The sequence below is a fragment of the Rhinolophus ferrumequinum genome, chromosome 7 (genome assembly GCF_004115265.2).
Source record: "Rhinolophus ferrumequinum isolate MPI-CBG mRhiFer1 chromosome 7, mRhiFer1_v1.p, whole genome shotgun sequence".
Classification (NCBI taxonomy): Eukaryota; Metazoa; Chordata; class Mammalia; order Chiroptera; family Rhinolophidae; genus Rhinolophus; species Rhinolophus ferrumequinum.
The window spans coordinates 9059985-9084927 of NC_046290.1; the positions used below are offsets into that span (position 1 = coordinate 9059985).

At 37.5% G+C, this 24943-nt stretch overlaps 1 protein-coding gene across 1 annotated transcript in view; it reads right to left on the bottom strand.

The window, feature by feature from the left end:
- DNAH5 (dynein axonemal heavy chain 5) overlaps positions 1-24943 on the bottom strand; it is a 210324-nt gene that overhangs the window by 83918 nt on the left and 101463 nt on the right. The window contains exons 39-49 of the mRNA XM_033111135.1: positions 24077-24211; positions 23134-23241; positions 21162-21315; positions 17126-17272; positions 16293-16534; positions 13116-13292; positions 12497-12698; positions 10789-10931; positions 9929-10063; positions 1722-1844; positions 1315-1528 (exon numbers count right to left, since the gene is read on the bottom strand). Of these exons, the coding sequence (XP_032967026.1) occupies positions 1315-1528; positions 1722-1844; positions 9929-10063; positions 10789-10931; positions 12497-12698; positions 13116-13292; positions 16293-16534; positions 17126-17272; positions 21162-21315; positions 23134-23241; positions 24077-24211 (1780 nt within the window). The remainder of the gene's footprint in view (positions 1-1314; positions 1529-1721; positions 1845-9928; positions 10064-10788; positions 10932-12496; positions 12699-13115; positions 13293-16292; positions 16535-17125; positions 17273-21161; positions 21316-23133; positions 23242-24076; positions 24212-24943) is intronic.

The window sequence follows — 24943 nt, forward strand, 5'->3', positions numbered from 1 at the left end:
GAGTTTTTCATTATAAGGCAGAGTTTGCACTAGTTACACATTTTAATAGATAACCACATATTAAGGAAATTTATATTAAATAGAGCTCTCTTATTTTTTTAAACCTATGAAACAGATATAGGTTCAAGTAAGTAGGCACTCAAATACTAAAAAATTAATCAAGAAATACTACTGAAATTACCTGAACTAATTCAACATTACTAAATGGGTAACTGATAAATATATAAAGTTGCCATATAAAAAGATTTTTTTTAAAGGGAGATTTCATGAGTGCTCTAAGATTTCTCCATTCTGTTGTTGCCTTTCCATGTTTTATAAAATATTTTAATTTGTCTTACATGTACAACTTTCCAGGCCAAAAACAAAAGATAATTAAAAGTGAAAATAGTCATTCTTTCCGGGCCATTTTATTTTTCCCAAGTTTAGATAATTCACATGTCATTTGGTTTGCAAACCTTTGCCCACTACCGTGACTGAAGGCAGACACTGCCATACTCCATTAGCCCAGGGTGCTAAGATGACATTTTAGTCTGCCAGAAATTAATTAGGGTAAGCCTAATAAGCTTTTTCTCAGGCAGCTTCAAAAATTGTAAATTAATAGCTAACACAAATGCATACATAACTTTACACTCTTTTTCTGCAAAGAGTAATTCTAAAATCAGTTATAAATCATTTTCATTACTCAGTTAAATACTTATGATTATTTACTGGGCTAGTGTTTCCTCAACGAAATTATTCCTGAAATACTACATATTTAATCAATCAATTTATTACTCTATAAACTACTCTGAAGATCAGACTATGACTAATCTCAGTGCGAAATTCTTTCTGTGCATATTTCTTTGGCCAGAATCATTATATGGGCTGGTTGAAATATCAGCTATATAAAGTTTTGGCATGATATTATATCAATCTAGACCTCAAATATGTGTAGCCATGAGGAAACAATCTCACCATCTCCATGTTCACTTAACGTTTAACCTCCCTGCTTAAGAAGCTGGCAATGGTTAAAAAAAAAGATAGGCAGAAAGATCTGCCTAGGAACCCAATTCAGTGTGTGTGTGTGTGTGTGTGTGTGTGTGTGTATTTCAGTATGTGTGTATATATATATACATATACACACACATATATATATATACTGAATTGGAGATATATATATATATATATATATATATATATATACACACACAGAACACACAACTTGAGAGTGATGAGGGCAACAGAGTAAAGAGCCCCCCAGTGTTCTTTCTGTGTTGACCTCTGAGTGGATATCTTCCCACTGGAACACAAGCAGCTGTTCGACGCTCATCTTACCAAAGATCTTGTCCATGGAGGCATCAGATGGCAATGTGCAGTTAAATGTACAGAACTGCCTCTTGAGTCTTTGGGGTATATCATTGCGCCCGCCCCCAGGATGGATCATGGCTGCCAAAACTTGGATGTCCACAATACTGGTAAACTCCCCAGGCTTCTCTAAGTTATAAAAGCCGTTCTGTTCCATCAGCTGCCGTACTATCTCATTAGTAACCTAAGAAAAACAACTTTCAGAATTAAAACGTCACTCCTTTATATCCCAGAACCTAACTTCTGGAGTGCTTCCAAATAACGGACTTTATCAGAATTCAGGAATTGTATGTGGGAAAAGTAGAAAAATATTTACTCATCAAAGAATAAACCAATGTTGAATTAAAGAAAGAAAGTGCACAATAGGATCAATATACCTGGTCTCCCCACTCATTGATTATTGGCATATTCACGTCATCAATAAAAACAGTCATTTTCTTTCCTGCAGGAGGGCCATATGTTGTACCCATGCGTTTATCCACATAGCTCTCTATTGTCCTCTGTTAAACAAGAAAGCCAACAGAAACATCTGTGAAAATATCCCCTAAGACATGGTCAATTATTTTTAAAATCTAGAAACATTCGTATTGACAGGAATTATTGTGAACAACCCCAAAATTTCCCTTAATTCTGGAAAGCAGGGCATGAAGTACCTAAATCATCTTGATAACATTTTACACTCTGATTTAACTTAGGAGTAAGTGAAATTCTAATCTACGTAAATTTTGACTGGCAGGAGACGCTTCGGTCCATTTCTACACATTTACTTTTGTATCATTGTATCTCTGATACAGAGGGCTGATGACCCTCTACTCCCCAAACCCGATTACTCAAAGGGTCCAGCCCAGCTAAAAGTTTTCCTACAACCAGGGACGAAGTGAAACAGGGCTACTCTCCAAGCAGCTTCTTAGGTGTGTGCTCTGAGCTGCACAGCCCGCCATAGTCTGGAGACTGCCCTCCTTCGAGGGGGCTGCCAACTGGCTTCTGCAGCCTGACGCAGTCCAGACCCACTGCTTTACAGCAGATGCAATCACACTGAATCCCTTCTCATCCCGAGATGAAATGCAGAATAACACCCACCCGTGTCTCCTCTCTCACTTCTACATTCTGAGCTTAGGTGGCACAGAGGGAGGTTACACTGTGCTCTGTGAAAACACTTCCCTAGCAATATGAGGAAGCACATTGCAACTGATTAAACTAATACGATGTTATATGTCAATTATGCCTCAATTTAAAAAAAAAACTGATTGAAGGAGTCTTAGAAGGGTTAAGGGGGACGTGGTGAAAGAACCCCAGACTTTGACTATATTATCATTTCCATGGTAGTACAACGTAGTTTGGAAATCAGTCATTCAAAATGTATGCACTGAGTAACCAGAGCCAGCACTGCTAAGAAAACCAAAGGGCCTCCAGGGTTCTCACACTCCAGGAGCTCAGTCTTAAAGACCTAATTTCATTCTTTCCACTGTAGGAATCTACTAATCCTTGATTTTAAGTCACATTAAAGACAATGCATAAATATAGGAGAAAGTGGAGGTATACTGACATAAAAAGCATGTCCTTCCTATTTAAAAAAGTTTGTTCTTATTTCATGATGAAGAGCAAAACAGTTAAAAATGACCTTAATGATCCAAGATACAACTACAAAATAAGGCTAAGATATAAGCGAAAATCTATACATCTGTCTTTGGACATCTTCACAGTTGGGTGATTCCAAATCGTAAGTTTCCAACATCATTTTAATGAATAACAATAGCCAGAGGTATGAAAATGTTTCACCATTTTTAAATAGGAAGATATCTAAATGTATCACAACTCATTCAATTACAAAACAAATCCCCATGACAACAGTCCAGTGGCAAAAAGAATTTCAAATTCTCTGATATAAAAGCGAACAGTTTAAAGTAATGTGCTAGGCTAAATTTAGCTCTGCTTTTCAATGAATTTAAATGCATAGGCAATTAATAATCTCCTGACACCTCCCTACGGCGCTAGAGACTTCCAGACATCCCCTCGTCTGTTAGTGAGACCTGACAGGCACAGGAAGATTTTTATGTCTTGGAGGGCCTTCTAAGAGCTAAAAGCCTAAAAGCCAAAGGTAGGATACGTAAGATAATATGGAAAAAAGCCATACACCTGCACTTTCTCCCCCTTCATTATGACCCTAATTTCTTTGAAATAGTAGGAAATTATTAGTAAGCTATCTATGTTACAAAAGAACTAAGTTGACCAAAACAAAATGAAGAGAGAAAAATCAAATAGCCTGTGAACCTGGAGTCAGTACTTCTTTCTGGTTTTAGCATTGCCGCCCATTATAAAGTTACCTAATGAATTCTGAAGTTTGGTGAGAGCTCCTGAAGGCGAGAAACATAGTAATTGTGTGTCCTACTCTACCACACATCTATTTGGGAATGTTTGGGAAAACCATATCCTTGAACTGGCATCCCCAACTGGACTTCCCCGTGTGGAATGATCAATAGTGTCACAAAATGAACACATCCAAACATAAACACTAAGATTCTAGCACCAGGAGTCCTAAAACTAGGGCTCATTACACTGATTTCTATAACCCTCTAAAGAAACTAAACTTGTCCTCCTCTGGGCCCCACAATACTTAGATTACACCATAAATAGCATTTACCACATCAGCTATATCTGATAGTGCATGTGTATTTCCCCAACAAGGCAGAGAAACAAATCTTGCATCGGAAGGGGTGTTGTCAGGGTCCTGTACAGTTGAGGAGGTTGCACACTGCTCAATTCTTCGATTTACCTTTCACACCATCATCTCTGTGAATGGGGCATGGCACAAACCTGCAGAATCTGCATGGCCTTATACAATAGCTCTCTGACTGGCTTTCAAGTCAGGAAAAGGGTTAAACTGTTACTTCTCCCACTTAATTAGCTTTGTGATTTGATGCAAGTCACTTAGTATTTCTAAACCACAGCTCAGAAGTGGAAGTGTATATAAAGATACATAAATCATATACATATATATAGATGTATCTATATACTCATAAGAGTATTATCCATAAATGATACAATATACATGAAAGCACTTAGTGAGCTTCATGCATTATAAAAAGGAAACATTTTATTATTACTGTAGGTATCTAAATATCAGCACTTGAATCATTTTCCATACATATTACATCTAATTAAATTGAAATATAACATATACTTAATTTTAGGCTTCCATATATCTGCTATTTAGTTAAAATATAATAATGGAGAGTTTATGCTCTTTATTAAGATATCAACTGCCTAAATAAGATCTTCCCTTTTTATCACAATTCACCAAAACCAAATAAAAAGTCTTACATTAGTAAAATTTAAAAGGTAATAGTACATTTTAAAAAGTACTATTATAAAAGTAGTACATTATAAGTAGTCAATAGTACATTACAAGTAGTGCATTTTATAGAACATGAAAAAACGGTAGTGAATAACTAGAAGCTAAAAATAAAACAGACTACTAGGTGATGAATCAGTCACTTGAATATTAATGTGGATAAAGAAAAGCCATTGGAAGGAGGCATACAGGAGAACTGGAAAAGCACCATGGAAGACGTGGGAACCAAGTTTCTCACTCAAGTTCTGCTACCAACTAACTGTGTGAACTCAAATAAGTACTTTAATTTCCCTCCACCTGAATGCATTCATATTAAACAGGAAAACCTGTTAGAGAACTTGACCATGAAAAAAATACTTTCACATATTATCTCTTATGATTCTCCTCTGGAAACTAGTCTTCCAACTGTGCTCCGAGGAATCAAAAGGGTTTTCTGAAAGCGAGGGACCCCTCAGGAAGCAAGGAGGAGGCTGGAAAGGGTTTCCGGAGCCCAGCTTCAATTCCACCAAAGCAAATCCCTGGTTCCCTGTTTGTAGCTTTGTTTTCTGCATAAGATTTCATTTGGAACCATGGTTCTGAGTCTAGAAAAAAATGTGGAATTTCCTTCCAGGCTCTACGATTCTCATTTTTCAAAAGCAAAACCTATTGCTATGCAACCATTTAGAAGATACTTGTTGTATTCAAAACACTTTACAATTATTTTTAGAAGAGATAAATTCAGAAATTCTCTTAAGAAACTTTCACTTTCTCCTCAGCTTTCTGTATTGTTTAAATTCTTAAAGATATATATGGATACATTCAAAAACAGAAAAATGCATTAAAACAATATTTTGGGGAAAAAATAAGACACTTATTTTAAAAGACCAATTGAATTCCCTTCGCCAAAGAATAGGGCGCCCGTATAATTTTTGCCCAAAGCACACACATTTTTTTTTCGTTTATTGGGATGACAATTGTTAGTAAAGTTACATAGGTGTACAATTCTGTAACACATCATCTATATATCACATTGTGTGTTCACCACCCAGAGTCAGTTCTCCTTCCATCACCATATATTTGACCCCATTTACCCTCATCTACCACCCCCTCCCCCCTTACCCTCTGGTAACCACTAAACTATTGTCCGTGTCTATGACTTTTTGTTTCTTCATTTGTTTGTCTTGTTCCTTTGTTGTTTTCAGTTATATATACCACATATCAGTGAAATCACATGATTCTTGACTTTTCTGTCTGACTTATTTCGCTTAGCATTATGATCTCAAGATCCATCCACATTGTCACAATTTCATCTTTTCTTATGGCAGAATAGTATTCCATTATATATATATATATATATATATATATATATATATATACACACACACACACACACACACTGCATCTTCTTTTGATGTTGACAGGGACACCATTAATTATTAATCTCAGACAACAGAAGTAAACTAGACTGTCCCAGGCAAAGAGGGACGGACAGTCAGTCCTACTGATAAAAGATATGAAAGTGACACCATGGTGAAAACAAAGGAAACCCTGACGCAAATCACCGGTCAAGTAATAGACATGTGTCCTTGACTGGTCTATGTGCTTTCATGGTAACACACAAGGGATGGACGGTATCTATTTTCTCATCTAGAATTTCGATTTGGTTTGGATCCAGATTAGTGGGAGACACAGAGACAGATGCTCCACTCCATCACCCCTTGTTTAGCGTGAAAGACTGAAAATTATAGTGAGAAAGTTAATTACAGCAGTGTGGCTAATTGAAAGCTTTCCAAAACTAATGAGTCTCGCTTAATCGAAAGCCCTGATGCTCAGCAATCCAAACAGGCTCTAAACAGAGTAGTTGATCCTGTGGTGCTTTAGCACAGAAAACAAAATAGTGAATTGTTGATGCCACTTTCACACTGCAAGGAATTGGGCTAGTGTTGTAAATCAGATGATGGGACCCTAAAAAATATGGACTTTTATGTTTTAAAAGTCTGTTTTATTATTCTCCTAATTATACTTCAATATGGTACCACTGCTAGAAATTTATCATATAGTTTATGAACTTGTATAATATATCAACAAACAGGTTGCATTCTGGATAATGTATGCCTTTTTCCAGGAAATTAATAAATAGCTCATGTTAAAGAGACATAGATCACAGATCTTTACCCCCTTAACGGGGTAAATATCACCCCATTACTAACAAAAATACAGTGACCAAGTCTTGTTAGACACTACAGAATGTGGCTAACCTTTGCCCCTGCCTGGTTCCTAGGAGGGAGCCTTTAATCCCATGGAATTTCCTGAATTATGGGAATGTCTTCATTATTCATAGTGGGCCCCCCTGCCAGAAAAGCCATGTGAGGGTTGGGGGTTTGAACTGTGTGTTATTAGCTGACCTCCTTGGAGGGGAGACGGCTTGAAGACTGAGTTCACTCACGTGGCCAGTGATTCAGTCCATCGTGCCGATGGAATGAAACCCCAAAAGAAACTCGGGACATCGTTGCTTGGTGAGCTTCCCGGTCAGTGATACACCCCGTGTGCCTGGAGGGTAACCCATTCTGAGGACACAGAAAGTTCCCATTTGGGACCCTCCCAAATCTTATCCTATATATCCCTTTTTTGACTAATCTTGATTCATGTCGTTTATATTAAAACCGTAATCATAAGCATAGCACTTTCCTGAATTCTGTAAGTCATTCTAGTGAATTATCAAAACTGACAGGGTCATAGAAACCCCTAAATTTGTAGCCAGTTGTTCAGAAGTGTCAGTGGCCTGGGAACCCCTGAGCATGTGATCTGAAGTGCAGGAAGTCCTGAGTACAGCTGTGTACCTGAGCCCTTCACCTGTACAGTCTTTAGTAACTCCAGGTAGTTACTGTCAGAATTGCATGGCTGCCCTAAAGATTTAATCCAGTCTCAAGAAATGAGAATAACTAGATAATTACCCAACATAATGAATAAAATCACACCTTGATTTAATGTTTTAAAACCTGCATCCACAAGTAAAGTTATAATGATAACCTTTGAAAAGGATATTCTCCTAAAGTAAAACCAACAAAAGTTATTTAAATGTAAAAGAATATCAAGGAACGTGTAGAATACGGTATTAACATCTTGTCAGCCGAGGGTAGTTTAATGTGCTGTTCCCCAAACACAAATAGCACAGCTGTGTCACTGCGATGTGGGGTTGACTTTCCACCCAGACCATCCCGTCACAACACTGTGTAAATGGTAATCATTTGACAAAGGCTAGCCAGTTTTGGAAATGTTCTCTAACCAACGAGCATAATAGAGTGGACAATCTTATTTAGAAGTTTAATCAAGGATCTTAGTTTATTGGCTCTCTGCAGTCACCAGTTACATTAAATAACTGCTACGATGGGGCTCTTTTCTTAACAGTTTTCACTGCTTTTTGACATTTTCATTCCCACAACTAAAGAACAACAAAGTTAATCAAAAGTGAAGTTCTTTGGATTTGTATTCTAAAAATTTCCCTTCCATTTTCAATTTATGAAATGCATCTTTTTTGTTAATGTATCAATTGTTCTAATACAGATATGGAAGATGCTTTTAAAACAACTGCAGCATGAACTGACATTTAGGATCTCCTCCCCAGTTTCAACAGGGTTTTAAACAACTTAGGAACAGGAGAAAACAAGCAGCCAGCCATTGCAAACACAGGCAGTCTTAACAGCTTCCTTGACAAAAATAACGCAAATTTGGGGATTTTGTTTTTTGTTACTCCTGAGGACAGAAAGGGGCCCAGGGTTAAACCTGACAAGCTCAGGAGACTGAAAATAACCACATAAGATGGCGGGAGCGTAAAAAATTTCACAACTAAGTGGGCCATCGCGGGAAGTCACATCTTTAGCTTCCTTCATAAAGTTAATCTGTGCATTTCAGTGGGCCTGTCTATTGTCTGTTTGCACCTAAGATGACATCCTTGGAATGTCAATAATCCCTTTTTCTGGACCAGAGCAGGAAAGTACAGTATCCCTCATTATTATTCTTGTCTCTTGATTAACATCTCTATGAACTATTAACTATCCTGTACCCACCTATGTGAAAGAAGTACCTGTCTCTCCAATTTACTTTTATCCAATCCCAGAGAGTTCTCCACTTTGCTTTCTCCCACCGCCTTAATCTATTGCCAGTGGATTTCATGTAACCCTCCTCTTTGATTCTATGATTCTATGTATAAAATAAGCTGCAAGCTGCCATTTCGTGGAACATTTTCTCAATCGGTTGAGATTTTGCTTCCTGGCAATCGTCGTCAGTTTGGCTCAAATAAACTCTTACATGTTTTCTCTTAGACTGGATGTTTTTCATGGACACTCCTCAATGATAGGATAAGGTGAAATCTTTAAGATGCTAAGATTCTAAGATTTCTATCCCTTGTTGCAATTGATAATGGAAGCCATTCTGGAATGTTAAGTCAAAGAACCACAAGAGAAAAGTGACAATATAGGAAACCAGAGACTGGAAGGGGAATAAAGGTGAAACTAGAAGAGAGTCAGATTTGAACAAAGACCAGCTGGGGATTCCTGCCTGCTAACACCCAGGTGTGGAATCATGAAGAAGTGGAATATGTAGAGGAAGACAGGGAGAATGAAGAAAAAGAAAGAGATGCGAAAAGTATGTTTTTTGATACATTAACAGCCCTTGATTCAAAAGAGACCAATCAAAGATGACTCCAGTGTGTATAGCTTAAAGGCTAGAATAATAGTAACACCCAGAGAAAAGCAGACACTAGGGAGAGGACGTAGGTGTCTGTGAAGGCATAAACAATGTCTTCCAGTTTTGGATTTTGCATGTTCACACCTTTTGTACATACCGTGTTTCCCTGAAAATAAGATCTAGCCAGAAAATAAGCCTTAGCATGATTTTTCAGGATGACATCCCCTGAACATAAGCCCTAATGCATCTTTTGAAGCAAAACTTAATATAAGACCTAGTCTTATTTTCGGGAAACATGGTAGGTATTTTAAACAGTACTGAGGCCTCGAACACTTTATATAAGCTCTTCATTTCTCCATAATTTAAGATGATTATATATTATAATCCAACTAGGGAGAGATTCCATTGCAGTTGAATAACAGAAATAATGGAAGACATATGGAGGGGATTTACCACAGCTGTGAGAGTGGAGATGGCAGCTCAGTGGGCACAGAAGAATAGTGACGATTTGGAGCCTTCAGTTTATCACAAACCTGGGCTCCATGCACAATACCAAAGAGCCAGTACCTGAAACATTAGCGGGGTGGTTGCAGAAGAAAAGTTCAGACTCTTGACCATGTGACTTTCAGGATCGTATTTTGACGTAAATCCTTTGATTATGACTGTTTTGGCTGTTCCTTGTTCACCAATTAACAGCACAGCCTAAAACAGAAGTTAAGAAAAACATTCCAAGAAGTATTATACAATAAAATGATTGCCATTGGGCTAGACTGTGTCCCCCTAAATTCATATGTTGAAGCCCTAACTCCCAGAACCTCAGAATGTGACTGTATTTGGAGACAGAATCTTTAAAGAGATGATTATGTTAAAATGTGGCCATTAAGAAGGGCTGTAGCTCAAGTCAACTAGCGTCCCTATACGAGGAAATTTGGATACACAAAGAAACAGCAGGGTTGTCTGCACACAGATAAAGACACAGAAGACAGACAGCCATCTACAGGCCAAGGAGAGAGGCGTCAGAGAAACACTAAACATGCTGACACCTCAATCTTGGACTTTAAGCCTCCAGAACTGTGTAAAAACAAAACAAAACGTCTCTTGTTTAAGCCCCCTAGTCTGTGGTAATTTGTTATGTCAGCCCAAGCAAACTGATACAATAATCCAAAGAGAAGAATTTCTCTTTAGAAAAAGAAGTCAAAATTCACTTTCTCTCTAACTAATACAAGAGAAATAATTAATTATGAATTAGAGCTATTCAACTCTAATACTGTTATTGGGGAATAATAAAAGGAGTATACTAATTTGGGTAATCTTTTCATTTATTCTAAACAGCAACATAAAATATTCTGACATAAATGTAGGATGCTTTGTGTTTTCAAGTGACATTTTAAAATATGCTATTTTTAACCAAAGTTAACACGCTGTACCTTGCCCTGTTTGGCGATGGTTTTGATTAGAAAGTCCGTCCTCACATTGTCAACGTTTGGCACCAGAATGGAGCCATATTCTGGGATGGTGTCAGAAGGGTATTCATATTCCTCGGTACACATGTTCCAGTGCATCCATTTACCTGAGGTGAACGGAGAACATTACCTGTTCATACTCCTATTCATAATTAACTAACTGTAATGAGCAGACATACATGACATCTCATGAAGGCTCCAAACCTCCCCAAAAACTCCCCATAGAATCACAGATCAAAGTACTGTTTAAGTATATGTTAGCTGAGTAAAAATTTCCCCAAAAACTGTTCCAAAGTGGCACCGGAGGAAATATTAAGACATATTTTGGAATTTTCTTTTTAATACGCAGGTTTCAATAATATAAAGTGTATCTAAAATACAGAACACTGTGACAGTAGTATGTACCTAAAATTTTAAAATGTCAAAACTTACAAGCTTTTCATTACCCACCTCCTTAACTGTAAGTCCAAAAATAAAAGATCCTAGGATGCCACACATAAATGTTGTACATATGTACTTCATATATGTGTATATATGTACTTTGTATATGTATACACACATAAATACTTAAAGTATATATACAGAATAGATGTATAGATACCACATATACAGTGGTACCTTGGTTTTCTAACATAATCTGTTCCAGAAGACAGTTCGAGTTCTGAAAGTTTCGAAAATAGCCGACAGCTAGGCCTCAGGATCTTGCACACAGCGGAAGCCACGTGACATATTTGACTTCCAAGGCATGTTCGAAAACCAAAGATTTACTTCCGAGTTTATGGCGTTCGTAAACCCAAATGTTCGTCAACGGAGACGTTCGAAAACCAAGGTACTACTGTATTTGGCAACACACTTCACACATTGTAATTTTTACATATATTGCTGATTGTATCAAATGAAAAGCTGAAATGGATCTGATTTGGGGATTTTTTAAATTTGTTTTTAACTCACTAAAAGTTCAGTATATACATAATATATTTAACAAGGGGAAAGTGTGCATTTGGGACACAATCAAAATAAATATTTAAATAAATAAATAAATAAATAAATAAATAAATAAATATTTTAAAAAGAACAATTAGCTTTCTTCACACATGAAAATTTTCATTTTATTTTACAACCAAGAGTTTTAATTACCATTTAGAAAACATATATGTGTGTGTGTGTGTGTGTGTGTATACACACATGTGTGTGTGTGTGTGTGTGTATATATACACACACACACACATATATATATGTGTTTTTTTTTTCCGTGCCATACATCACTTCTGGTATGGCAATTTCTGTCAAATGAAAACATTACATTGTGTCTTCATCCACCTTATTCACCGTATCTGGCACCATGAGACTTCTGACTCTTCCCCAAAGTCAAAATGATTCAGAAGATCGAAGCAGCCACAACAGCACAACTAAAGGGGATTCCAGAACTGCTTCAGAAAGTGGCAAGAATGATGGGATAAGTGTTTTCGAAGTGACGGGGAGTATTTTGAAGGGGATTAATGGCCATGTGTCTTTTACTAAATTTTTTATTTAAACATTCACCGTATTGTTTGATTATACTATATGTGTGTGTATACATATACATATACATGTATATTTAGTGTGTAAATATTAGCCATTTGGAAATAACTATTCCTGTGTGTTACATGTGAATGGAAGAGACCATGCTCACCATCAGACGTGACATAATAGTCAAATATGGTGGCCTCGGTCTCCGCTACAGGTGGCAGGTCCAAGGTCAGTGCTTCCTGAGAATGCAGCCAGTGCTCCAGCCGGCGCCGGCCTTCCAGCTCCAGCAGCGCTCCGACGCTCCACATCAGGGAGAAAACGTACAGCTTCCCCAGGTGCTCTGGACTGACCTCCACACCTTGCTCCTGAGCACAAAAGAAAAATTTTAGTTACTTAATTCTCCAACCAAAACTTTGCTTTGTGGTTTCAGTGAAAATTGCAAAGATTTGAAAGGGACAACAGCTTTTCCCCAAAACAAAAACAAGGGAAAGATGAATAAAACTGGGGAACAAATGCAGGACTGATCTCTGGGAATACCAACCAAGATGGTTTGCGAAATCAACTGAGAATGCTTATTCCATGACTATGAACTTGCAACTAAATTACAAATCTATGGCTTGCTTTGTGGGAAAAAAAAATGAAAAGAAAAAAAAAATGCAGGGTCCATGTTTGAAATGCCCTCCCCTCCCCCACAGCAGGAAGAGAATCAATTTCCAATATCACACTGCACTGTATGGCTCCACTAACAAGAGAGAAATTCTCTAGAAAATGGAGCGAGTTACCTTCGGAGGGATCAGGCCTTGCAGCATGTTGATGCTTTGCATGATCACAAAGGCCTCAAGCGTCTCCATCTTGTATTCTAAGTTTTGAATACTGAAGCGATACAGATCGGGAAAAGATTTGGTGTACAGCTCACGAAGAATTTCAGCTTCTCGAGGTGAGCGTTTTTTAAGAAAACCCTGTGAGTTTACAGATTAATGCATTAATTAAATTTATTAGCACACCTGGAAAATGGCCACTTTTGGACAAAAGTTTTTAAAATACCAATTAAAAATAAAAATAATAATATCTAGTGAGTATATTGCACTTAGGATAGGTCAGGCCTTCCTATAAATTCTTTCATGTGTTAACTCATTTAATGCAACTCAGTGAAGTAGGAATTATTATCTTCCTTTTGCAGATGAGGAAATGGAGGCCCAAGGAATTTAAGTATCATGCCCAGGATCCCACAGCTGGTACCCTGTTTCCCTGAAAATAAGACCTAGTTGGACAATCAGCTCTAATGCGTCTTTTGGAGCAAAAATTAATATAAGACCCGGTATTGTATTGTATTATATCATATTATATTATATTATATTATACCTGGTATTATATTATATTATATTATATTATATTATATTATATTATATTATATTATACCGGGTCGTATATTGTATAAGACCACATCTATATTAAGTAAAATAAGACTGGGTCTTATATTAATTTTTGCTCCAAAGATTGCATTAGAGCTGATTGTCCAGCTAGGTCTTATTTTCGGGGAACACAGCAGATGGGAAGGCCAGAATTCAAACCCAGAGTCTGGAGCCAGCGTCTACATATTCATCTACTACACTACATATGTGCTCAAGTCTTGAGTCCAAGATGGAGAAAAAGTCTTCAGTTCTTAATTAAAATATGCTCATAGAGGGGGTGGGTAGCTAGGCCAGAGCTTCAGGAAGGGGCCCACAGGTCCTTGGCCTGGCCTCCACCTACCTGCCCCCCCCAAAAAAAATAAGGAGGCAAATATATGGAAATAATTTAGAAAAAGAAAATAGAATAAAATATGAACAAAGGAAATCCATGCCCAGATTTTACAAAATGGGAAACAAAGATTTATCACAACTAGCTGTTCCCTTTTTTTTGTCTTCTAATTTCATCAATAACCAATGTAGAAAAACATCTAAGATGAAAAACATCAGGAAAATGGAGAATTTAGTCATTTGTAGAACCAAGTATTACGAACGTGCATGTGATTCGTAGCAAAATTTCCGCTTAAAACAAAACAATATTTTCTTAAGTTGAAGAAAGTTCCCTCGGCATCAAGAAGTCAGCTCATTCTTAGAGACTCTGAACAGAAGCAATGAAAGGTTGATTCCAAATTACTCATCAGTTCATGAATTTACCATTGCTCCACACGGACAATAACAAAACATAGCACTTTCAAGTTGAGGGAACCAAAATACTTCATACACAGGGCCAAGTAATCAGCGTGGCTTCCAAGGCTGACAGAGCCCCACAGACACCTTCTCCCTTGCTCCGCCCTCTAAGTCTCTCAGAGGTGCTTTGCCCTGGTCTCAGCATGTCCAACCAGATTCTTTGTGAGTCTTGCTTCTTCCTAACCATTTGCAAGAAGAAATTGCATTATTTAAAAGCAGGTGAAAATATTAGGTAGGTGTAACATTAATGTAAAGGTCCCATTCGGCAGCACCATGGACAGAACATAATTGAAACTTATTCCATAAATAGCAAACTCTAACTATTCGTTAGCTAGCAGCATAAAAGGAATTTGTAAAGTCTTTGTGAATTGGAAGCACTTGGGGAACATCATAAATACATTTTCACTTGGACTTTGCTGTATTTGTGGTTACCAAGCCTGAATCTCTTGTGGGGCTTTAAAAAGACAAAAAACAACTTCTGCACCCTCCTCTCCAGAAATTCTAATTTGGTAGGATTGGGGTGTGACCCAATCATTCGTATTTTAAGAACTGTCATTAGTGATTATTTTTGCAAAACCAGGGTTGAAAACCCTTGCTCTGTATCCTCCTTAATGGATGGATAATTGTGAAATCTGAAATCTTTAGAAGCATTTTTAGTGAAATATCCAACTCTGTCAGAATCATTTTGTTATATAATCCCCTTCTTCACATCTTCATACTTTACCAAAGCTAAAACCTTTTGAAACTGGGGTTGTATAAATTTTGAAGATACTTATCATAATTTAGGATATACCAACAGAGAAAGAGAACCATAAAAATTTAATGGCAACATAAAATAAACATCTACTTTATCTAAATTATGAATTCATAAGTTTTCTATCAAAATCATCTGCAGAAAAGTTACATAAATGAAAACAATAAATTTGACTAACAATGTCAAAAAAGATTTTACAGATGGCTTATCTAAGAAACATTCTGCCTTACCATAGAGTATTTATTAGGTAAAATAAGTATACAAGACATTTAATTATAATCTAATTATAGGCAATATATTCCAGAATATATTGATGGTAATAATATACCATATCATGAATTGAAGAGATATTATCTGAAATATTATACTATAAGTACAAATTTAAAACTAATATTATGACTATTGAATCTAATAAAAATCTATTATATGTAATTTTAATAAATTGTCTTCTTCAAGTTAATATTCTAAGATGGTTGCCCCAAACTCCATGTAAATGAGTACCTTTGAAAACTGTCACGAATCCCCAAAGTGATAGTTACATTTCACTTATTCGGTCACAGTTTGGTGGACTTACTGATGCACCTGGGCCTCACAATTACTCCACGACCCAATGGTTGGAAATCAGATCTAACGTGATTAAAAGAGCACTGAAGAAATGTATAAGGGGCAATCAGGGTTTGACTGTCCCAGAGCATTCAAGGAGCCTCCATGAAGATTAGCATTAAAATGCAATTACATTTATGTAATTTATGCAGTGATCCCACCAATTAGTCTAGTACCCACCTGGCTGCATAAATTATGTAAATGTCTAACCACGATAGTATACACCTGAAACTAATAAAATAATAGTGAATGTCAACTGTAACTGGAAAAAAAAACAAAAAATGAAAATGAATTTTTAAAATGCAATTACACGGCAAGTCTACAGAAAAATCAGCACGCACTGGAGAAGAAAATGCTAAAGGATCTGTTTCCTTCTTTCATTATAGAAAGAAAGCCTCCGATCATACCTCAAGAATAGGACTCCAGTCCAAGATAGAAGAGCTCATGAAAACCATCCCATTCCTTGAGACCGTAGCAGGAGAAGCATTGTCAATGTTGTGAGGCTCGAAAACAATCTTGCAGTTTGGAGCCATGGGAATCCGATCACCGTTGGCGAGGGTGAGAGTTTTGTTGTCATCCAAAACGGAATTCAGATTTTCAATCCAGATGGCATCTACTGGACCATCAAGAACTATCCAGATATGCTCCCCTGGAATATCCCATGAAAGGCCGGGGAAAAAGATACATACACATATGTAGCCTTACCGATTTCCTTAAACCACCACCAAGCATTAGCATAGTACATCTAAACAGAATAATCTGTTAGGGACTTCATTTTTGATATACATAATTTTCTTCCCTAAGAAGTCCACCTCCTCCTGTGATTTTATAGAAACATTTGTGTGTTTTTTAAATAGGGTGCCCTTGAGTAAGAATAATATTTTTTAAATATTCAGTGAAAACAATTATAGTAAAATCACTTTATTCAATACTACCAATTTTCTTGAACAGACTTTTCCATCTATTTTATTCTCATATCAGAGGAATAGAGAAATATTTTTTTCAAAAGGAAAATCGTTCCCTTTGGAACCAAAAACTAAGGAAGGTGAGGGGGGTTTTAAATACACTTATCAATAATTTCAGTATTTCAACATTCACAAATATCATACTGATTGATAACTTCTTGGTCTTGGCTAAAATAGTATATGGAGAATGTAGATATTCTACTAATTCTAAATAGCCGCCAATAATTTTATCGAGCAGTACGTGTCAAAAATAATACTTGTAACTCATCTTCTACCTTTCTTAGCCCTCAATGTTTTCCTCCAAAGAGTAGAAAATATCCCATCCGTCCAGTCATTTGTGGCCACGTCAAGCCGACCAAACATCTGTGGCGCAGTTATCGCTTTGGGATTCATCCTCATTTCCCGGTGTGGTTTTCCACAATCTGTACCAAGTAAATCCAAATTTAGACAACTCCGGTGACAAGTCATCATTAGGCAATAGTCACTAATTTGTGGCATATTGTCAGCAGGTATTCGAAAAATAAAAATGCAACATTGCATTGAAAATATTGGCAATTGTGCCTGAAAATGAATATCAAGATTTAGGATAGGTGTTTACTGGTGTCCTTCTTTCATTTGAATCCAGTACCTTTCTAGGATGACTTTGTAACCCATGACTATTATGAAAAGCCAACATTTAACTTAGGCCCTTAAATCACTGTTCAACATGCATTTTAAAAATAATAAAGCATATTGAATCATGCTGTTCCCCATAAAATGTTAATAATAATTTTTAGTTGGAACAAAAAATTTGTTTTACTATGAATACATGGAAGTATATTTACAACTATTAGGATACTTATTACTTTGGTTTTCATCAAAGAGTTTAAAATTTTCCATTTTTAATTTAGTCAGACAACATACGTATGTCATATAGTATCACATGAATATAATATATAATAAGTAATTGTATATGTAAAAAAAAAACTTATGTCTTACTGCACGTCGAAGTTATCATACTTAGCCTCATCACATTTTATTAACTAAAGCACTTTTGTTTTTATCTTCTGTAAAAGAAAACTGCATGTAACAGAAGAGGAGAAAAAGAATGCCAGGTTGGAATTGATGAAGGAATTAATATAATCTGGAAGGTTTTCGAATTCCACAGTTCAAAATCCTTTTAGTTTGTGGTACACTAGATGAAATCTTGTACCTTAGTACAAGTAGAAAATGCCTCAACCTCTCCGTTGTCAGCTTTGATTTACTGAGGTGTGCTCTTGCTTATATGGGAAAAATAAGTTAAACTGCTGTTGTAAGAATCAAGAATTTTCTTTTGTGGCCAATCTCAAGAAAGGTATTTGAATACTTCAAACTCTAAAACTACTCTTAAATGGTTTAGATTCTACACGTAAGGGACTGTGGTTGATAAACAGAGGAGCAAAGAGTAAGGCTTAAAGTATAAAACCATAAAAATAGATGACACATATTACACGTTGTGTAAAAGGTCAACATGTGCACATCAGAAAAGGCGGTACGTTAAAACCCATTTAGAAATTTACACTAGAGTTCTCTTTTTTTCAAAATCACCAAAGAATCGGGGTAATTGTTTGTAAAATTTTACGGTGCTGAAGTTCAACTTAGTCACAATTCAGCTTTCTCAATATGATGTCCATAAGACCGGCAACACTTTTTTAAATCTAATCACCCCTTACAGAAGGCCAGCAAACTCTTAAAGTGTATGACAGTGTCATAGGTAAAAAGCGGACCTGGTCTGTTGCCCATATAAGAAAAACTACCACAAAGCATTTCGTGATGGTACTAGGCAGAATTGTATCATCTTCATTCAGAATACCATCATATTTTTATAAAAGCATTCTAAGAAAAAAAATGCTTCACGTTCAAAATGTTGGGTAAACTAAGCCTTCTTAATTCTCCTCCTAGGCATTTTGCAACTGTCCTGATCACTTCACTGTCGTGTCCCGCGTGACGAGAGTTGTGGGGAGCGAGGAGGGTGGCACAGGGTTAAGAAAAGACAGTGGTCATGAATAGAGTTTATGTGCGGAGGCCAAGGGACCCCCAGTCTCAAGGACTGGAAGCCCCGAATTGGGCCTATGCATCAGCTTTTATTAGTTCAGTGGGGGAGAAAGGAAGATAAAGCTTGTCAATCTCAAGATCTGTGAATCCTATACATCATAATATGAAACCGATTTAAGTTAATCCCCCTTGCCTGCAGGCAGCTGGACCGTAAGTCTCAACTTCCCCGAGGGACAAAAACCTATATGCATATGAATAGATGGAGAGCACCTCCATCTGTGAACCTCATGGCTTCTCCTGTTGGTCCCCACGACTGCGTCTGGCTTGAGTTGTTCCTTCCGTGAGGAATCTTACTCGTCCTTGACTGGCCAGTCATTTTTCTGGGACCAAACAGGGAGGCATAAGCCGCAAACACAAAGGTTTAGCAAAGTCCCTGAAAGGATCCGTCTCACAGACTCTCCTTTCTTTGGGGGCAGGTAGAAGAAAACAAACGGTTAAGCTGTTGCGTGGTGACACTCCACCTTTGTGGACTCTGCCCTAGACTAGGCATCTTTTTCCGGCTGTCACCTTCTTATGACACCAGACTGCCCTGCCTGTCTCCCAGTCTATTCTCTACATGGCCTCCAGATGGTTTTCTACACACAGGGCGGACCACACCACCACACCACGCCCCAGCGCCATGGATTCTCATCACCCACAGGATAAAACCCAGGCATCTCGCGTGCCTTACGGAGCTTCTCATGCCATGCCCGCTGTACTAATTTGAATTCCCCCGGAAGCAAAGCCCGAGACAGGATGTGGGTGCTGGGACTTTGGAGTCAGGGGAAAGAGAGAGTGAGACAGAAAAGGAGAGAAGCCAACGAAGGGTGCACTGCTGAGCTGTCACAGATGTGGCAGCCCTCTAAAAGACAGGAAGTGGGATATCTGCCACCAACCCTTCTCCCCATTGGATGAGGATATGGCTGCGGTCTCGGGAGCATTAATTCCCACCCAACATACACACACACACAAACATACACACACATACGGAATATTACTCAGCCATGAGAAAGGAGAACATCCTCCCATTTGTGACCTTGAGGACATTATGCTAAGTGAGATAAATCAGACAGAGAAAGACACACATACTTATACAGCAGATCCTTGAATAATGTCATTTTTGTTCACCAGTGTTTTGTTATAATGTTGATGAAACAAAAAAAATGATTCCTGGCAAGGACCACTGTCTCTGTGCAGTTCACACGCTCTCCCCATGTTTGCACAGGTTTTTGGGGTAGTCTAGTTTCCTCCCACATCCCAAAGATGTGCACATCAGGTTAAGTGGTGTGTCTAAATTGTCCCAGTCTAAATGAGTGTGGGTGTGTGTGAGTGGCCCCATGATGGGAGGGCGTCATGTCCAAGGTGGGTCCCGCCTTGGCCCCTGAGCTGCCAGGAGAGGCTCAGGCCACCTACGACCCTGACCTGGAATAAGCGGGTCGGGAAAGAATTATCTTACTTGTTTCTATTAATCGTTCTTAAATGTATGTGTAGCTCACATTCGTATGAATGGTTGCTATTAGAAGGGTTTGGGATCTTTATTTAGAAGTTTAGTGATGTTCTCATGACCGGAAATATGCTGTAGGAACTTACCTCTAGTTGACATCAATTAGCCTATGGTAAAACCAATTTCATTCCAAGTATCATTGTGCTTAAAGTTACAGTTTCCAAGAACCTATCGATGACATTAAGTGAGGACTTACTATATGTGGACTCTAAAGAAATGAAACTCATAGAGTGATTGTTACCAGGGGGTGGGGGAGAGGCGGAATGGGGAGAGATTGATCAAAGGAACAAACTTCCAGTTATAAGACAAACAAGTTTGGGGATCTAATGTACAGCTTATAAGTATTAAGTATAAAATATTATTTAAATGTTGCTAAGAGAGCAGATCTTAAACGTTCTCACCACAAAAAAGAAACGGTAACTATGTGACAGGACAGAGCTGGTAGCTAATGCCGTGGTGGCAGTCATTCTGCAACATATAAATAAATATATCAAATCACTACACTGTACACCTTAAACTGACACGATGTTATATGTCAACTGTATCTCAAAAAAGCTGGAAAAAAATGTTTTTCCTCTGTGGTCCATTAATGTAATATGTTACCCCTAAAATGTACCCATTAATCAGTAAAGCAACATTCTCTCCTATAAAAATATATTAATGTAGCTACCTTTGTGTCCCTCTTGGGACATTTAAATGTGTCACAACTATTTACATGTGTCACCCAGAGCAACACAGCTTGGCGGTTCCCCCACCTGTCAAGGCTTTCATCAAGGTGTGGATGCAAGTAGTTTTCCCTGCCCCACTCGGCCCAAGGGTCATCATTCCATGCCGAACTCGCTGGGTTTCAAATAGCTGGATGACTTTCAATTTCCATGGAGGATGGTTGATTAACCCAGCTTCTTCAACCTGAAAACACAACAAAACTCTCACATTAAGCCACTTCATTGCTCTCAAAATAAGCACAGACATGGAGTTGGGATAGGGGTAGAGGAATAGGGAATTATTGTTTAATTGGTATGGAGTTTCAGTCTGGGAAGATGACAAAAGTTCTGAAGCTGGACGGTAGTGTTGCTTGCACAATAATGTGAGTGCAATGCCACTGAACTGTCCACTTAAAAATGGCTAACACGATAAATTTTACATTATGCATTTTACCAAAATAAAAGATATAGTGCATACAAGACTACATATACATAGACAAAAAGCAGGCCAAACACACTGAAATGCTATGCCAAGCTAAGAAGACAAAGCTACATTAGTCTTTGGGAATCTAATATGTTTATATGAACATTGTATTGTATGTACATCTTAGGAGTAACTTAAGAATAATGACTCAAATACCAAAATGTATTTTAAATGTTGACTTTAAAAGATGACATTTAATAACTAGGAAAACGTCTAGCATGTCAGGTTTGACTAAAATTCCATATACATTTCAAGCTATCTCTATAAATCCACTGGCTAGTTTTTATCTATCAAATACATGTATGGAAGTTACTGCGTTCCAAGCTATTATAAGTTTAATCTTCATAACAACACTGTGAGATTAATACTACTGGTATCTTCACTTTACAGGTAAGGAAACTGAGGCACAGAGACACTAAGAAATTTGCCCAAGATTATTACTTGTAAAGTTATGGAGTGGGGATGTGAGCCCAAGAAATTCAGCTCCACGGTCCATGCTCTTAACCATCGTGCTATGCTTACGCCCACTATAAATGATGCTTCTAGTTTTACTTAAAAATTTTTCAGATAATAATCATGTATCACTTTTTGCTATGTAATGGCTCTTCAGATTTTTTTATATGCTACAAATTACTAATATAAGTCACCTTATAAATTACTTTACACGTAACTTTTTTAGGTAATGGTACAATTAATTTAGTCATAAAATAAAGAAACCATTTGCAAAATGAATTATAACTCTTACCTGATCAGATTAAGATTTTTACCTACTGACTTGTTAGAAGGAAAATATCCACTACATACTACCATATTAGATTTTTATAACAGAAATCTTCAAGGAATTAAAATGTATTTAATACTATGAGGTAATCACCATTTCTATACAACTTTTTTTCCCAAGCTCTTCCAAGGGAAGGAAACTGAGGCACAAGGTTTACTAATTCATGTCCATTCCTAGGAAGACTACAAAAAGTTAAAGTTGCACCAAGTACCATGGGAACTCCAGACACCTAATGGTACGCAGAGTGTGGTAAATCCCCCAGAGCCCAAGGAAGGAGTCACAAGCGACCCTGGGGAAAAACAATGACAGCTGAGGAGCCACACAAAATCACTGCAAAGGACACTTGGTGGCAGGAGCCCAGAGATGATAGCAACGTGGCAAACAACAGGGCAGCAGACAGAACCACAGCTGGTGTGGTCAAGGCCACCAGCTGAGACCCATCGGCCCTTGCTGGCCCATCACATTTCATTTTGGACTCTGGTGGGGAATGGTTTCCATCAATAACAGGGCCACGAGCACGTGGGCAATGGGGCGTGTGGTTGTAAGTGGCCAACGGGGGGTGCAGTTGTGAGATGGCAGGAAAGCCCCTGGCAGGAGGAGCTCTATCAATGATGTGCAACAACCTCCCTTAAAATATCAGTCACGGACTCGGGACTTGTTCTCAGAACCCACGGACAGGGGTCACTCCAGCTCCACTTGAATCCTATTAAATTCAGGTGAAACAGACACGGTACTTGATGCCCCGTGAAATGTATTACCTGTCTACTAATTGCTGTCTCCAGTTCGGGGTAACCTGCCTTGTCCAGAAGAATATTTGGGAAGAGATCTTCAATCAAACTCAAAAATAAGGGCTCATCCTCATCAATCTCAAAAAGAAAAGAAAGGGAAATCACACCAACTATTTTGACACAAGCAGCAATGTACTGATAAACTGAAAATGCCCAACACAGCCCAGATTATTTTTCATAACCATTAATAAGTAAAATGTCACCTTCTCTGAAGTTAAGGGATGTTTACATAATGTTTTGAACAAATTAAAAATTATTTAAAAAAAAAACAAGGGGAGGAAAGGGAGGTAAAAAAGGAAGGAAATAGAAGGAAAGAAAATATTGCCTCCATGAGACCCTTTCCATGAAATATCCAGTTTGGGGAGTTGCTACATCGTGTACAGTTTCTCATTTAAATTAAAATGTATTTTTAAAATGATGGCGGCAAATTCATGAATTGGAATTTGGTTCATATTTTTATTTTGAAGTAAAACATACGTCATTCTGTCACCCTGTACATAGATCCACTGACACTGGACAATTGATTATCAGTCTCTACTGTGAAATGAAAGAGTATGAAATTATTACACACTTGTAAAATTTACATGCAATTTTCTGTCATGCTCTTCAGACTTTAAAGAAGGTGAGATTTTATCTCTAAAACACAAAATGGATTCAAGGTATTTGGAAACTCAGCATGTGGATTTTTAAAACTCCATTTCAATTCTACTGGAACAGGTCTAGGTTAGACTAGAGCTGAGTCACCACAAAAATAACTTCTGGAAAAAGTGCGATTTAAAGTTATGCTCACCAGCACTTTATCTGATAATTAGGCATTTAAAATGAGCATATTAAATAAACATTTCTAAATCTCACTTGTGTTTAGTTGAACAGATATTTAAGCAAGCGCAACATTTCCATCTGTTCATCTTACCAGTTTAGAAAGATTCATGTCTCGTAGGACACGCATGACAATCGTGGACTCCGTGTCCGTGGGGTTGGCTCTTTTGGCTGCTCCCAACGTTCGCAGAACTGACAGAATGTTACGGAGACCAAAATCATAATGTACCTGAAGAAGTTGAGGCATACCGGGCTTATTTTTATGTTAACTTACACACGGAAACTATACAAATCTGGCAGAAGACGTGGTTGTAATAATGAATAAATGCTGATTTTCCTTTAGAAAACTTGTACAGTTAGTGGACCAAAAAAATTTTTGTCAATACATTTTTTGAGCAAATAGAGAATACCCAAAAGAGTCCCTTCCTATACCATCATTAATTTAAGCCCTTAGATCAGAACTAATAGATACAACTTGACAGGAAGAAAGGAATAAATTTCCTCGTAGAGTATACACGTCCCCTTGAGCTTCTTCTTAATCAATCATCCATTTTTAAAAGCCCTCATATCGCTAAAGCTAAAATTCTGAACCAGGATTAACCTTATTCCTGAACCTTACTCCTGACCATTAGATATCTGTACTGATAAGTAAAAGGATAGAAGTATTGAGGAAGAAGAAAAGTAGTTACATGGCAGGGTTACCTAGAAGGCGCAAGAATAAGGACAAATCAGAAGCCATGCTCCCAGCTTTGTTATTCCCTGCATACATATTTACAAAACTCAATCATGACACATTTTAGCACATATAAAGTGAGTAATTAAAAAAATTATCCAACCACTATGGAAAACAGAGTGGAGGTTCCTCAAAAAATTCAAAATGGAACTACCATATGATCCAGTAATCCTACTTCTGGGTATGTATCCAAAAAACAAATCCATAGCAGGGTCTCTAAGATGTTAA